Genomic DNA, 15,089 nt, shown 5'->3' with positions numbered 1-15,089 from the left:
GAGATCTTTTCTGGGATATCATAATTTTCCCTGACACCTCTGTTTCTTAACAAACTGATTGTGCTGCCCTATGCTCAAGTGTTTAATGAGAAGTTTTCCAGAGGGAAGCAAATAGCTCTTGGAGAAGCTTTGGGACCTAAAGAATAAAATATAATCGATTACAAGAGATTCCTGGAGAAAACAGCTGCTTATTTCCTAATATTGATATTAAAATATGGAGGATGCTCTTCTAAGCCTTTACAACTGTAAATGTTCCATCAGCTCTGCTGAGAGTCTGTGCTGCCCTTTGTCACATGTCCATTGAAATGGTTTTGTTCACTTCTAAATCYATCATGTAATTCATGGTTTTATCTTTTCCTTAGCTCTGGTTTAAATATCCTGTATCCTGGAGAAGCAGAAATCAATAATTTATTGAAATTGGTCTTAACTGAAGGTGAGATTGTCTTATTGCCAGGTGAGAGTGGGGTTTTTCTAACAGAACAAAAAAATCAAAGTGAATCTGAAGCTTTGGAGGGAGAACAGTTTGGGATATTGGGCACTACTCTGCTTTAAATCCTTTTCTAGGAAATTATGGGATGCTTCAAATTCTGCATGGCCAAGGGTAGGTTAGGTGGAGAAAAGGAATATTTGCAGTTACCCTGTAATCCGATGTCATGTTAGCCCTGATTGTAGGGGGAATAATGTCCTTGAGTTCACCAGGAAATGGGAATCTGGGCTTGGGAGCAGCTGATTCTCCCAAATTACTTACTTCAAATTACTGAAGTAATTTGTTACTTCACGGGAACATATTCGTCCTCAAAGTGTTTGGAATTTCCAGTGGTGCCATGAGCAGGGAAAGTGCTCCCAGTCTGAGCAGCAGCTCTGGTGACCCTGGGAATTCAGCCATTTCTGAGCTGTGTTTGTGTTGAACAAGATAGCAGGCAACTAAAATAAATTCTGTAAAATGCTGCTTTGCAAAAGTTTTTTATTTCCTTTGTAGGAGAGAGGAACAGTGGCCTCTCCCAGCTCCGGGATGTTATCCTGACTAATTTAGCTGAGCAGCTGCAGAACAACAGATTTGGAAGTGAAGATGATGATCATTATAGGTAAAAAGCCTCCATTTTCCTGTATTTTTCTGTTATTTGCTTGAGGTGAACTTGCAGGAACTTTTGCTGGAATTGCTCGTTGTGTTCCTGCAGTGTGACCTGAAATGTTTTTGTGTCTGTGGGAGAAAAATTTCATTTGGATGAGGGAGAGAGATTTGATGTTTTAGGGCAAACTTTGGAGATTCTGTATACAAACTCAGTTTGGGGTTCCTTGTTCCTTGCCATGTTCACACTGAATGTGAAAGATAATTTCTTAAATATAATTGTATGGTATTTCTGTGCAAATCACTCCATGAAGTGACTTTGCAGCAGTAGAACTGCCAGTCTCAAGTACCTGTTCAAGTTGGGAGGAGACTTCTACAGAAGCCATAAGAAATCACAGATTTAGAGCAGCACAGTGCAGCAAATCCCTGGAAACCTGTTGCACTTGTTAAACATTTCAGGCTTGGGTTTTTGTGTCTGAATTTGAAGTTGAACAGATCCTTGTTCAGGTTTCCTAGAAACTGGAATCCASCTTGCAGAGTGAACTTAGCTGTACAAAACACACAACAATTAATGMTGAACATTTTCCACCTTTCTTGCCTCTTTTGAAGACTCAATGATGAGCTCTTGCACTACATCCTCAAGATTGTTGTCCGAGAATCTTGTGTCTTAATCACCAAGTGCCAAACTGTATCTAAAGATGACTTTCAAAGGCTTCTTTCAACTGTGCCTGTAAGTAAAAAGTGTTTTGATAAAAGTCTATCTGCCTTTTGGCCTCTTTTCCTCCTTGAATCCACCCTCTTCACTGAGTAAATGAAGGTGAAACTTTTATAGTTGTGTCTTAACAAATCCAAAATATTTTCTTTTGTTTGTGCTGTGCAGGGAAGGAAAGAATAATTTCTCACAGCAAAGAAATGCTGGAATGTTCCATAATGCTGGAACAAGTTTATACATGGATTTATTTTCCAGTTGCTCTGGTTGCCATTTGGTTTAGGGGAAGTTTGTGGGTCTCAATATTCAAAGCATTGCAGCAGCTTAAAAAATCAAACGTGCAGTTGTGTATAATGGTTCATACAGTCTGAAAGAGTTATCAGTGTCAGATAAAAAGGAGTGATAGCTAACATTTGATGGTAAAAGGATGTGGAAATGTTTTCAGCMGGATCAGCTCCCTGAGAAAGGCAGGTTGAGCTTCCATAAAAATGCTGGGAGCAGACAGGAAGTCCTGGCCTGTGCTGCAGGAGGGTGGGAAAGGAGGAGTGGTATGGAACCATCACCTTCAGGAATTTGAATTAAATCTCTGTCTCTGGTGGCATTATCTGAAGAATTAATTAATTCTTAGAGTTCTTGAATATTGCTATAATGTTCCAAACCTGAACAAACTTGTACTGCCTCTATATTTTTGTGACTTATTTCACAAAATTCAGCATTTGCAACCAGGTTTCTCCTCTTAAATATGTAAAATTATTTCTTTSCTTTTCCTTATCTTCTTCCTCAACCTTTTTTTTTTTTTTCCTCTTTCCACCTTCCAAGTCTGAGGCTTGCCTGACTCAGGTTTGATGAAGGCTTTGGATAATGCAAAGTTTTACTTATTTGTGTTCAAGGCTGCGTCCTCGTGCTTGCGGTACCTGATGGCTGTGCAGAACCACCTCCTCAGTAACACTATTTTGATTAAACCTGATGACAATGATGACAGTGACAGCTCCTTGCAGGGAGAGACATTGAAGGTACAGGTAAACACCAAGCTTTATTCTAGTATGGCTCTCTCCAATCAGTGTGCCTGTGACACCTTGTACCCGCAGTGTGTTTGCTGGTGGATCTTTTCCTTTTGAGAAACAGCTGGAGAACAGGGAAAAACTGTCCAGAGTAAAATCTGCAGTTGTTGTGTGTTCAGGATTCCAGCTTGCAGTCCATATTATCAGTGAGAGCAGGCACTTCCCTTCCTAAATATATGGATAATGAGATTTTAAATATATTTTAATATGGGCTAGTAGGATTGAGGAATGGGAATTTGCTTTTCTGGACACATTTTCTGGCCCCAGACACTTATTCTTTTCCAAAGCACTCAGGTGGTCCTTGAAAAAGTTTTTTTAAATAAATAGAAAAGGGTTTTSTCATTTGCCTTACCTGGCTTCTGCTTTTTTGCAGTTTTAGCAAGCAAAGTTTGTGTAGAACCACCTCCATCAGTTGTCTGAAATAGAATAAAGTTTGTGGCAGGGAAGCTGTTAGAGGACAAGTTTTGAGGATGGGCTTTTGTTGGTATAAACTTTATTAAAATACTGCCTTTTCACACTGCTGGAATAGCTTTCAGCCAACTCCCAGAAGCCAGGTTTGCYCTCGAGTGCAGTTGTCTGGTCACAGCAGTTTTGATAATAATTCTTCTCTAATGGAATTGATTTCTGAATTTCTGGTATTTTGCTAAGCTGGTTTTCTCTGCTGCTCTTTGAGGCTGTGTGTGCTTGTGAGCTGCTGCAGTTGGAAGTGATTTGTTGAGGCTCATTGAGTAAATGCTAAATATTGGAGTATTTTTCTTGTCTCACTATTCACCCCCGTGTTCATTGTTCAGTTTCTCTCTCTGCAGTGCTCCTCATCCCTGCTAGGACATTGTGTCACCAGTCCTGTCCCTTGGCTGGCTCTCAGCTCTCTCCTGTGCTGGACTTGGGGCTTCCTTCCCTCTAGAAACTGGATGTGCATCCTGTAAAACATGCACCTAGTTTCTCCCAGCACTTTGGGGCTTAACATTAATCAAATTTAAGTCTTGGATGAATCTCCTGCTGCAGGCCTGCCAGGTCACATTATCATTCTTTTCATTTGGAAATCCATCTTTTTGTTCTGTTGTCTGTTTTTTGGGATTCTCTAAGAATTTAAGTATCCTGTAATACTTTTTTTGTGCTTAGGAACTCAAGACCAGCATTTTGTCTCTTGCCACACAAATTCTGACAGGATGTGATGAAGTCTTAGAAATGCTGCAACAAGTCACTACAGCACTAATTAACAGTGACATTTCTGACAGGGAGCAAAGGTAAGACAAGTGGGAGGATCCTAATTTGGAAACAGGGAGCTGTTCCTCTTTGTGGCTTATTGTACAAGCACAGTTAGCATTAATTATAATTTATCACTTTATATTTGAGCTTTGAATGCATAGGAACTGTTCCTTCCTATAGCAGTTGTTTAGCACTCAGCTGGAGGAGAATTTAGAATCACTCTCTGTGTCARTCCTGATCATCTGTAGGTTGCTATTTCTATAGGAAACTCAAATTGGGAAGGTTTTAGTTAGTTAAATGGGATTTATGAGTAGGATACTTGGAAATAAACTGTAATTAGTTCGGTATACTCCTGTCAGCTAGAGCAATCTCTTTATTTTTAAATTCCTGCTAGTTACATCCCTGGTAGCTTGGACTGGATATTTATCCATGACAAGCCTTGGATGYTGTTTTGATATCCCACATATTCCATCAGATGGTGTCACCTACTCTTCCCTGTCTCTCTTCCTCTTAAAAATACACCTTGGGAATGGGATGGAAACAAAAGCTGTGAACTTTTCTCTCCTCAAACAAACAGCTCCCTGTCCCAGCTGTTCCAGGTTTCACTTTCTGCTTCTCTGTGCCTGAAAGATTAGTTGTGTTTATTGACAACACACAATTCCTGGGTGATATTTTCAGATGAGTTCATGTTCAAATATATTTTTGTAGCTGCCAATTCTTTTCAAGTCCTCTGAGCTCCATGTGCTGGGAGCTGATATCCACACTGGTGCATCTGTGTTTGATGGGGACTTTCATCCTGTGCCCAGGGGGGCTTATCCTTTTCTAAGTAATTATGAAACTGTTGATTTACTGGCTCTGCTCTGTGATTGTTCAGTGAGAATTGTCAGCAATTCAAGGTCACTGACACTTGGGAGAAATTGTAGTGGTTTCAAGATTGTTTGGGGGATTTTTTTTTATATGCTACAAACATYCTCTGCTGAATTTTGAATTGCTGCTACAAGATAAAACRTAACTAAAACTCACAAGTGAGAACAGTTGTTCCTGTGTAACTTGGGCTCTCCTTACAGGTTAAAAGGCCTGGAGCAGATCACAAAGGCCACCATGCTTGGCCACTTGCTGCCTGTGCTGCTGACCTCCCTGATGCACCCAAACCTGCAGACCCTGACCATGGCTGATGCTCTGATGCCTCAGCTGGTGCAGCTGGTGCTTTACACCAGTCAGGTACGGGCTCTGTGCCACCCCTGGGCTGTCAGGGACCTCCAAAATGCTGCTCAGCTTCCTGCAGTGGCTCATCCACAGYCCAGAGTTAAGAATTTCTCAACAGCTGCCAAAGCTGCTGATGCTGAATGYTAAATTGGACTGCTCCAGGAGCTACTCAGTAATGATTTATTGTCAATAACAACAGTGGGATTGTTAATTATTGCAATAATGAGCTCTTAAAATGCTTTACAGTTTGCATCTCCCTAACACTGTGTATTTTGGGCCACAGACTGCACTGCTGCTTAAAACCCAGTCTCCAGTTTTCTCAGAGCTGAACAGTTCCCCCAGTTGTGCTCCAGAGCAGAAAGGGAAGCAGTTACCTGATGAGAGGTGATTTTCTTTACATTTGGGTCTTTTCATGGGATAAACTCTGAGCTGTAATGTCCATTTGACCATTGCTGTGGGATAAAGCAGCAGTTTTTATTTGAAATAATTTTTAAATGTATGCTGTAATGATTTCTAAGGCTGYCTCAGTTTTATATAAGCTGTTGCAAAAGGTAATTAGTTCCAAAGTCTGGTCTGTATATAGAATTAAACTCTTAGTATCTTCAGGTTGTTCACACAGAATATGGTTTGTTTTGGTTTTTTCCTTCACCTCAAGCATTGGGAATTAATTCTGAACATTCCTCTCGCAATAAATTARGCTAAGGAGGACCATCAAGAGAAAATGTAAATTGCTCTGGCAGCATGAGATACAGAATTAAAACCATTGCAAAGCTATTAAATGGTTTAATTTGCAGAGAGAAATAACTCCTGCATTTAAATGCTGTGTCTCAGCTCAAAGTTTTCCAGCTCCTGCTTAGGAACAGAAACAATCTGCTAAATCAAATAAAATTGCTTATTTGCAGCATTGGAGAATTAAAAAAATTGTGATAATAGGATTTTTGTGAMTAAGAATATCTATAATGTATGAATAATGATTATATATGTAACTATATAATAATAATAATAATAATATATATAATATATGAATTCTTTCAATACAGTTGTGCCTAAAACCAGGAGTCAGTTTTTTGTGACATTGTGTCAGTACTGAGGGGTGATTTGAAGTCCTTTATATCTTAACGTTGGAACARTAGAAATCTGTGTGCTGTATTTTAGGCCTGATTTCTCACTCCAATTTCAGGATGCTGGAAGAGAAGGAAGAGCCAGGATTCCTGACTGGTTTGAAGATCCCTGCTCCCTGGGCTGCTGGGAAGACTGTGGAGACAGTCCATCCYGTCAGGGATAACTATAAATTTAAAGAAACTGTGCACATTCCAGGAGCCCGCTGTTTGTATCTTAGATTTGACAACAGATGCTCCTCCCAATATGATTACGACAAGGTAAGCAAAGGCCAGCTCAGCACCTCTGCMATGAGGGAATTCCCTCAAAAAAGGGGGAATTTTGCTATGGGAGAATTGTGGGAGGCTCCAGGGATTTGTGGGTTGAGGGGTGCGTTGGATTTGTTTTTCCCCTTAGAAATTCTGTCAGTTCTTCTGTGTTTTAAAAAATAATTTCAGGCTGGCTCAGACTGTCCAAGTTTGACTTTTCTCATTTTTACTCATGTTCGGTTTTCCTTATTTCCCAAATTTTAATCTATCTGCCTCCTTTGATCTGCACAGTTGGGTTCAACTAGGCAGAGTTGGAGAGATTCTTTTTCCCTGATGATAAATAGCTTGTTTACCTGGATTAATAGGAACAAGTACTTTAATTTTAAGAAAACAACCAATAGCACTTATCGACTTTGTATTATCAGAGAGCTGCTTGYGCTGTTTGCTGAGTGCTGCTGTTTATTCTTTGGCATAGAGCAAGTGCTGGGATGCTCATAAATAACTAATGGGKGTATTTTTTATATTAATGTCATCCATTACTGATTAAACTCCCCCAAAAGAACTCCAGGCTCTTCATGTTCCCACCAAAGTCACTGACAAAACTTTGGCTTTGCTGGGAGCAGGATCAGCCCCTCACTGATAGGGATGGACTTTGTTCTGTAGCTCAGGGTTGGCAGTCAGGATTTCTCCTGAACCCTGCTTCCTGTGTGAGCAGGGACCAAGCCCCTCGAGTCCYTGCGTGCCTCAGTTTCCCCATCTGTAAAATGGGGATAATAATACTTAACCCTGCTGCCCTCACCAAGCTGTGARGATTGCTTCATGTGCATGGAGCGCTTCGAGAGTCGAAAGCGCGGTGGAAGTGCTAAGTATTATTATTATTATTAGGTTTTCTTGTTTTTCTCTTACAGTCTAACAGTGTATTTTATGTTTTGAAGTTGGTGATCTATGCTGGTCCTAGCACAAACAGTAGGAAGGTTGCTGAGTATGGAGGCAATACACTGGGATATGGCAGCCGTAGTGTCTTAGGAACGGGGTGGCCCAAGGACTTAGTGAAGGTACAGTATTATCATCCCCCGCTATTTCCCATAGAAAATTCCCTTTGGAAACCCAACCTGTTTTTCCCTCTCAGCTGTGCATTCCAAGCTTTTCAGTGTACAGTTATCCATGATGAGATCCCTGCYCAGTGAGCTGTGGTGTCCTTGCGGGATAACTTTAAACTCGGCTCTGTGTTCCGTGTGATGCTTCCCTCGGAGTTTGTTTTGTGTCTTACTGGAATTCCTGATGGATAGATTTGAATCCTGGAGTCTCTAATGAYACTGCTCTTCTCCTAAGTACACCCTCCTAGGAGAAGTTCTTGCACAGTCTGTGCAGATTCCCTTAAAATCTTTTTTTTTTATTGTAACCCCAAATACATAAATCAGTAAATGTAACAAACAACTTCCAACCACTTCTCTTGGGTTTTAAAATTTCATTGGCTGCTTTTGGCAATAAAACTAAAACTCAAACRTCTTGAAACCTCAGCATTTCAATCCTCTGGCAGTGTCCTCTCTCAGACTCACTGCAGTTTGATTTTATTTTTGTTTAATATATATATATTTGTGCTGCTACATTGTCCCACACCGAAACTGGGCTTATTTACATAACAAAAGAACATTGTAAAAAGAAATCAAGAGGTAATAAACRGGAAAGCAAATTCCAGATGGGAACTCCATTGTTCACAATGGAATTTGCTTTAATTTTCACACATGGATTTTGATACTGTTCTTTTAGCAAACTCCTTGATTCGTTTGTTATCATTCTTCTAATCAAAGAGCTTGACTGTCTTCCTTCTGGAAGAGAATTATTAATTATTGCCTGGTTTCTTGCAGACAAACAGTGAAAATCAAGGCTGATTAACACATTGATAATTTCTGCTTTTCATTTTACAGCTATGGTGGTTCTTTTTTGTTTTCCTGTAGTCAGCCAGCAGCAAAATTGAGATTAAGTTGTCCAGTGAAARACACCTTTACAAAAAGGGAAAAATCTTAAATCAGAATATCTCATTTGAGATAAAAATAACACCCTGATAACTGTCATTAAAAGCATTAATCTATAAAATAAACCCCTTGTGTGAAAAGCCTGTTTGTTTGCCTCAATTATTAAATATATTTTCTTCTTTTTCCCCCCTTCCTGCCGTGGATATTTGAAGGTGGAAGGAGACACAGTCACRTTCTCCTTTGAAATGCGGAGTGGTCGGGAGCACAACACTCCAGACAAAGCCATGTGGGGCTTTGCCTGCACTGTCCGAGCACAGGTATTGCAGGGGGACAATTCCAGGGGACAGCTTCAGCTTCCACTGCCTTCTGCCTGCTGCACATTCCACATCAGTGGAAATGTGCTTCCAGCGTGGCAGTTTGAAATGGAAACCAGCAGTAACTGACTGGTTTGGGCAGTGAGACAAATGATGGAAAGAATTTGAGATGGGGACATGGCTGTGGATGGGCTGGCACAGGCTTAGGGATTTGTGGAGATGGTTCTTATCAAATATGTCTTATCTGTCTGCTGGCATGGAAAGCCATTYAACATCCTTTGCTGCTTGTAGGTCAGGATTTCTTTGTAACAACCTGAAAATCACAGATGCTAGGGATCATCACAGGAATTGAACACAGGGAATCTTGAATCCCACTATCAGGAAGTTAGAACTAGGGTGACTGAAYCAAAAATAACTTTACCTGTTCCTTCTTGGTTCAGGAAAATAAAKTTTAAATCCCTTATGTCTTGTCTTGAGTTCTTATAAATTGCTCTAAATCTTAAGATTTAAGATTGATATTGAGCTGTATCTTACAAATAAAAAATTACATATAAAATCTTCTATCTTGAATATACTGGAAAGGACTTCCTGGTGGATTGCYTGGTTAAACTTCTCCCTGTTTGTTCTGCAGGAATCCTCAGAGGATGTGTCAGGAGGGTTGCCATTCCTGGTTGACCTGGCCCTGGGCCTCTCCGTACTGGCCTGTTCCATGCTGAGGATCTTGTACAACGGGCCAGAAATTACCAAAGATGAAGAAACCTGTCAAGAGCTCTTAAGATCTAAACTTTTACAAAGGTAAAAAAAAAAACACCACAAAAATTTGATCTGAGTGTTTTTTTTTTTCTAGGGGAGGTGACTTGTGTAGTTGTGTTCAAGTCTGTGCTTTAAGGTGATGTTTGGGTCTTTTTTCCTGGAGTTTGTCCAGCAGTTTGTGTTGCCTAAAACTGAGGGAAAATTCTCTAAAACAGAGCGGGTTTTAGAGTAAAAGTAGGGTTGGGTTATACTTGCTGCAAGCCACACATATATCAATATTTAATCTTCGTAATGTATCATTGACAGAATYGTCTTCCTCAATGAAGGAGGAAATAAAAATCCTTTTCATTGGTTTTGATTTCTTGCTGCAGGTGCCAGTGGCAGGTGGAAGCCAATGGGGTCATATCTCCAGCCCTTACTCCAAGCCCTTCTCCCTTGCCCCTCACTATAGACGAGGACAGGGAATTCACGTATCCCTCTGATGTGCTGGTGCCTCCTGTTGGACACTACTTTGATCTGCCCAGGATCAGGCTGCCCCCAGGAATCATGATCAAGCTCAGGGAAATTTCTGGACGTGCTCGGCCTCAGTTTAGACCCAGTATAAAGTAAGGAACCTTTGTTTCACTCTGCTTTTTTTAACCTTGCTTGTGAATGCAGCATCTGATGATTTATGAGTATGAATTGTCCAGGTTTGTAAATCCTGATTAATGAGTTTGGCTTTCCCTGGAACCCTAGGGAAGTGATCCAGCCAGAAGTCATGGAAGAGATGGTGGTTTCATGTGTCATTAAACATCTGAATTTGGTTGATGCTCTTCAGTCCCTGATAAATTTCCAGTATCAGGAAGAACATGCTGAAGAATATGATTTACTTTGTAAAATTATGGGAGARACCTTTAAGAAGCTGAATGCCATGGAGAGACAGCTGCAGGTAAAAATRAAATTATTTGTAACAACAGAAGGCCTCTTTTGAGAATAAAGATGTATTGTAGCACCACAGAAATACAAAATGTACTCAGATTTCTTCTGTAGAAATCCCTTCTACACCTGAAGTGCAACAAKTGTGGTTTTTGCCTCTTTACCAGAGTGTGGCTGAGCTGGAGCAAAAGTGGCAGAACGAGGTGGATGATGCCATGCACGGGAAACTGGAGAACAATGTCCCTTTTTTTTATGATTATCACTTCAACGAGGTGAGCACTGAGACTGCTGTGGGTGCTTGTGGCTCACCCTGCTCTCTCAAAACCTGTTCATCCTTCTCCCTCTCTTTGTTTAGAGCAAGATGAAGGAGCTGGARCTCCTGTGTTCAATGAAGGAAGTTTGTTTTGATGGGAGCGATCTTGAGAACGTGGTCCTGGCATTAAGGTCAGTATTAGGGAGCGTTTAGGGAAGGCCTCAAAGGAGGGGCAGCTTCAGGGGAATTTCAGGGAGTTCCAAAAGTAGTTGTATTTGATGAAATGATTTGAAACTTTTGTGCTAAATATATYAATATTAATCCCTACAGCTGCTTATGTTTGCTGAATCACTTGTTTATTTCTTTAATTTTTTTTTGGTTTCTTCTTTGTTGGCATAGAACAGATTGATGCCATATGTCCTCTTCAACTGACCTTTTCCACAGTAACACTTCCTTTCAGAAAGCATTCAAACATCACTGAATTTGCTTCTTTYACTTCTCTTTCATAATCCTAGGGAGAAGTTTTTCCAAGAGGTGAATTCCCTGATTCAGAAAACCTCTCATCCCTTAGCAAAGACAAAAACCTTAGTGAAGAGCTTGATGAACAGAGCAGAGCTGTTGTTGCATGTCACCATTGCAGCACAGTCTGGGATCACAAGGAGCATATCTGGGACCCCTGCAGAGACTCCAGGTACCAGCATTTTCCAAAGATACCTTTCATTTCTTAATTTTCCCTCTTCTGAAACTTCTTTTTTTCTTAAATATTTTATAATAAATAAAATAGAATCATTGTTTTCTGATTGCCTTAATGATCGTAAATTAAGATCTGACTTATAATATCTGGAATTTAAACCAGTCTCCTGATTTATTGGGGAAAAAATCCTTCACCAAATCAAAAGAAATCTATTTTGAAACAATACCTGTAACAGGAAAGTCATCAGAGCTGGTTTTGTATTTTACTTGTAATGAGATTTAATCTGTAAGTTCCACACTCTCTTGTTTACCTGTTTCATATGGAAACATGAGTGACTTGCAGTTCTCCTTCTAAATCTTCCTTGAGTAATTCTTAACATGAGCTGATTATTATTTTTTTAAAGCTACATTTGGAAGTTTGTGGATTGAAGCCTTCAATTCCAAATCTTTAACTCCCAACAAGACTGAAAACGGGAAAATTCTCAGAGCTTCATTGCACATTCTTGCTTAGGGTTTTCCCCACTCTGTGTTCCAGCTTTCACTGGGATATCAAGCAGTGATTTTAGACCCTGTTTGTAAATCATTTCCTGCACCACTAATGACTTTTAAAAATTATTTTATAATCCGTCAGCCTGTAAATCAGCCTCTGAGGCCAAGGTGATCTCACACGCCGTGCGCCAGCCTGTGTTCCTGCGCAGCATGTCYGCCCCATCCGACCTGGAGATGATTGGCAACGAGGACATTGAGTTTGCCCGGGCCAGCCAGAGGTAGAGCAGGGTTCATTCCTTCCCTTTACACTTCTGTGCCTGTGTTGTTCAAATGATCAGCTTGATCAAAGTTTCTYGCTGCCAGCACAGCAGGATTTGTGGTGGCTGCATCAGGTTCCTGCTGCCAGGTGTAACATTGCTGCTCCCTCGCAGGCGCCGGCACGTGACCAGCCACAGGAGCAGCTCCTTCACCCTGCTCCAGTCCCTGGCCATCGAGGACAGCAGGGACAAACCCACCTACAGTGTCCTGCTGGGGCAGCTCTTTGCTTTCATCGGAACAAACCCTGACCAAGCCGTACGTCGTTATTTTATTTCAAGTTACAACTTGTGCAAAAACGGGAGGTCTCAGTTTGTGTCTGACAAAAATCCCATCCCAAACCTTTCAGGTGTCCAGCAGCAGCTTCCTGCTGGCTGCCCAGACCCGCTGGAGACGTGGCAACACCAGGAAGCAGGCCCTGGTGCACATGAGGGAGCTGCTGACAGCCGCTGTGCGTGTCGGGGGCGTGACCCACCTSGTGGGCCCGGTGACCATGGTGCTCCAGGGAGGGCCGAGGTGGGTGCATTCTCCAAAATTCAGTGTTTGTCCTCTGTAGAAGGGACTAAATTGCTTTGCACAGGGGAAAGCCAGAAATGAGTAGCTGTGAGGGCACAAGTTGGCAAAGCTAAGGTTGCRACAAAAACTTTGGCTCTTGTGGGGTAAAAAGGCAGAAACTTCTAAAAAACACTTTTATTTATGAGTAGATGAACTTTCCTTTCTTACTGGGCTGGCACGTACCCAGATGTATATAGAGGATATCCTTCTCTCTTCGTTTAATTCYAAATTGATGTTAATTAGGAGGTATYAGTGGTACTGTCATCTAAATGTAATAAATGTTTTGTGTTTTGTTTGTGGTGGGATGACTGAGCTTTAACTCTCTTGTTTACATATTGCCTATGAAAACATGAGTCACTTGCAGTTTTCCCTATTCCTTTGAGCAAGTCTTAACATTTATTATTAAATGTTATGCATTAAATGTTATTAAATGCACTGATTATTATTTCCTTCAAGCTACCTTTGGAATTCTGTAAATTGAAGCCTTCCATTGCCAATTTCTATCCCCCAACAGGATCGAAGAGCTGACRTGTGGTGGGATGGTGGAGCAGGTGCAGGAGGCTTTTGGAGAGACGATGACATCGGTGGTGTCCCTGTGTGCCCGGTACCCCATCGCCTGTGCCAACAGCATCGGCCTCCTGTGCACCATTCCCTACACAAGGTATGGGAGGGGAAGGGAAGGGGGGCATCCACTCCTGGCCTTAGTGAGCTCTGCCTTAAGGAGAAACATTAAATAGTGTAAAACACCCTCCTTCTTCATGGTGGGGAGCATCTGAGAATACTGAGTTAAATTCCTTCACAATTTCATCTGTGGAGGACAAGGGAGGGACAGAACCATCTTTCTGCCAAGTGAATTAATGAATTACTGAGTTAACAGCAAGTTGTGGGTTCCCATTGTGTCTGTTAGTGATGGAGAAGTGAATTCCACCCTGAATTTCTCCTGCAGGAGCGAGGAGAAGTGCCTGGTGCGCAGTGGCTTGGTCCAGCTCATGGACCGGCTGTGCAGCCTGAGCAGCCAGACAGAGTCCAGCTCCAATGAGAAGCAGACCAAGAAACAGAAGGTGGCCACCATGGCTTGGGCTGCCTTCCAGGTGCTRGCCAACCGCTGTGTGGAGTGGGAGAAGGAAGAAGGTAGGAATCTGGAAATATCYTCCTGCTGTGTGTTTTAGAACTGCCTGATGAGTGGTGTAAATGTATTTAAAATAGGGCAGTCATTCGTCATGACTTCGGACTGTGTGGGTTCTTGAGAAGTGGATACAAAAATCAGTTTATTTCTTCTTGTTTTTTAATTCTAGCTTTTCCCCTCCCCATGGAAATAGTTGCAAGTTTTGCCACTTGGTTCTGTCTGAATATAAGCAGAGAACCCAGAGATTCTGAGYGTTCATTTGGCATTTCTCCTACTGGAGAACTCACCCATAGCACACATAAACTTACAGACAGTGGCTATTGGCTAATGGTAGATGTGTCAGGGGTTATTTCTGTGGTGTGGACATTGATTAGTGTTAATTACAGCTGTTTTTTCTTCCATCCCTTCCAAAGGGGGCTCCACAGATGCTGTTCACTCTGGGCTGGCCAGGCAGGTCTCCAGCCTCCTCACCAACCACCTGGCCCGAGCCACCGAGTGCTGTGGCAACCAGGCTGCAGGGAATGATGCACTGCAGGATGTCCTCAGCCTTCTCAATGACCTCTCAAGGTACCAGACCTTTGCTCTGGAGTATTTTTTCCTGTGTATCAAAGCCCATGGATTTTTTCAAACCATTCTAAAACTGACCCTTAATCTTAGTGTTTCAGCAGTGCTGTCAAGGTATGGAGGAATTGTTGCACATGTTTTGACCGATACTGAAATTGCTTTTAATACATCTTGTAAATAACAAATTAATTTGGTTTAATTTCAAAATTCTTTTCCCTTGCAGGAGTCACATAGGCAAAGCCATCCTGAGCCAGCCAGCCTGTGTGTCCAAGCTTCTGTCCCTTCTCTTGGATCAGCGTCCCTCTCCAAAGCTGGTGCTTATAATCCTGCAGCTGTGTCGTGCTGCTCTGCCTCTCATGAGTGTTGAGGACTGTGGGAACGTGGAATTGCCTCCCTGGAGTTACTCAGTGCCCTCTCTGAACAGTGAGCAGGATGATCCCAGTGACCCAGCCTCCAAGATTGCCTCCCTGCTGCTGGCAAAGCTGGCAGATTACGTCGTGCCAGGTACCAGCAGC

At 41.8% G+C, this 15,089-nt stretch overlaps 1 protein-coding gene across 4 annotated transcripts in view; it reads left to right on the top strand.

Annotated features, from left to right (window-relative positions):
- Nucleotides 1-15,089, top strand: part of HECTD4 (HECT domain E3 ubiquitin protein ligase 4) — a 66,824-nt gene that overhangs the window by 22,386 nt on the left and 29,349 nt on the right. Inside the window, exons 14-36 of one of the 4 annotated variants that reach the window (XM_057378107.1) lie at nt 363-433; nt 980-1,085; nt 1,679-1,799; nt 2,669-2,791; nt 3,962-4,086; nt 5,116-5,269; nt 5,538-5,638; nt 6,435-6,633; nt 7,530-7,676; nt 8,810-8,914; nt 9,543-9,706; nt 10,036-10,269; nt 10,400-10,592; nt 10,747-10,851; nt 10,935-11,023; nt 11,348-11,523; nt 12,157-12,292; nt 12,446-12,587; nt 12,679-12,845; nt 13,399-13,545; nt 13,831-14,015; nt 14,424-14,577; nt 14,798-15,078. In XM_057378107.1, the coding sequence (XP_057234090.1) occupies nt 363-433; nt 980-1,085; nt 1,679-1,799; nt 2,669-2,791; nt 3,962-4,086; nt 5,116-5,269; nt 5,538-5,638; nt 6,435-6,633; nt 7,530-7,676; nt 8,810-8,914; nt 9,543-9,706; nt 10,036-10,269; nt 10,400-10,592; nt 10,747-10,851; nt 10,935-11,023; nt 11,348-11,523; nt 12,157-12,292; nt 12,446-12,587; nt 12,679-12,845; nt 13,399-13,545; nt 13,831-14,015; nt 14,424-14,577; nt 14,798-15,078 (3,425 nt within the window). Of the gene's footprint in view, nt 1-362; nt 434-979; nt 1,086-1,678; nt 1,800-2,668; nt 2,798-3,961; nt 4,087-5,115; nt 5,270-5,537; nt 5,639-6,434; nt 6,634-7,529; nt 7,677-8,809; nt 8,915-9,542; nt 9,707-10,035; nt 10,270-10,399; nt 10,593-10,746; nt 10,852-10,934; nt 11,024-11,347; nt 11,524-12,156; nt 12,293-12,445; nt 12,588-12,678; nt 12,846-13,398; nt 13,546-13,830; nt 14,016-14,423; nt 14,578-14,797; nt 15,079-15,089 lie in introns of all 4 variants that reach the window. The other 3 variants (XM_057378106.1, XM_057378109.1, XM_057378108.1) reach the window with 3 other exon arrangements.

The sequence above is a fragment of the Malurus melanocephalus genome, unplaced genomic scaffold (genome assembly GCF_030028575.1).
Source record: "Malurus melanocephalus ecotype Western Australia unplaced genomic scaffold, MMel_1.1 scaffold_340, whole genome shotgun sequence".
NCBI classification, from domain to species: Eukaryota; Metazoa; Chordata; class Aves; order Passeriformes; family Maluridae; genus Malurus; species Malurus melanocephalus.
The sequence above is the reverse complement of the archived record's forward strand: the minus strand, read 5'-3'. Positions and strand labels throughout refer to the sequence as shown.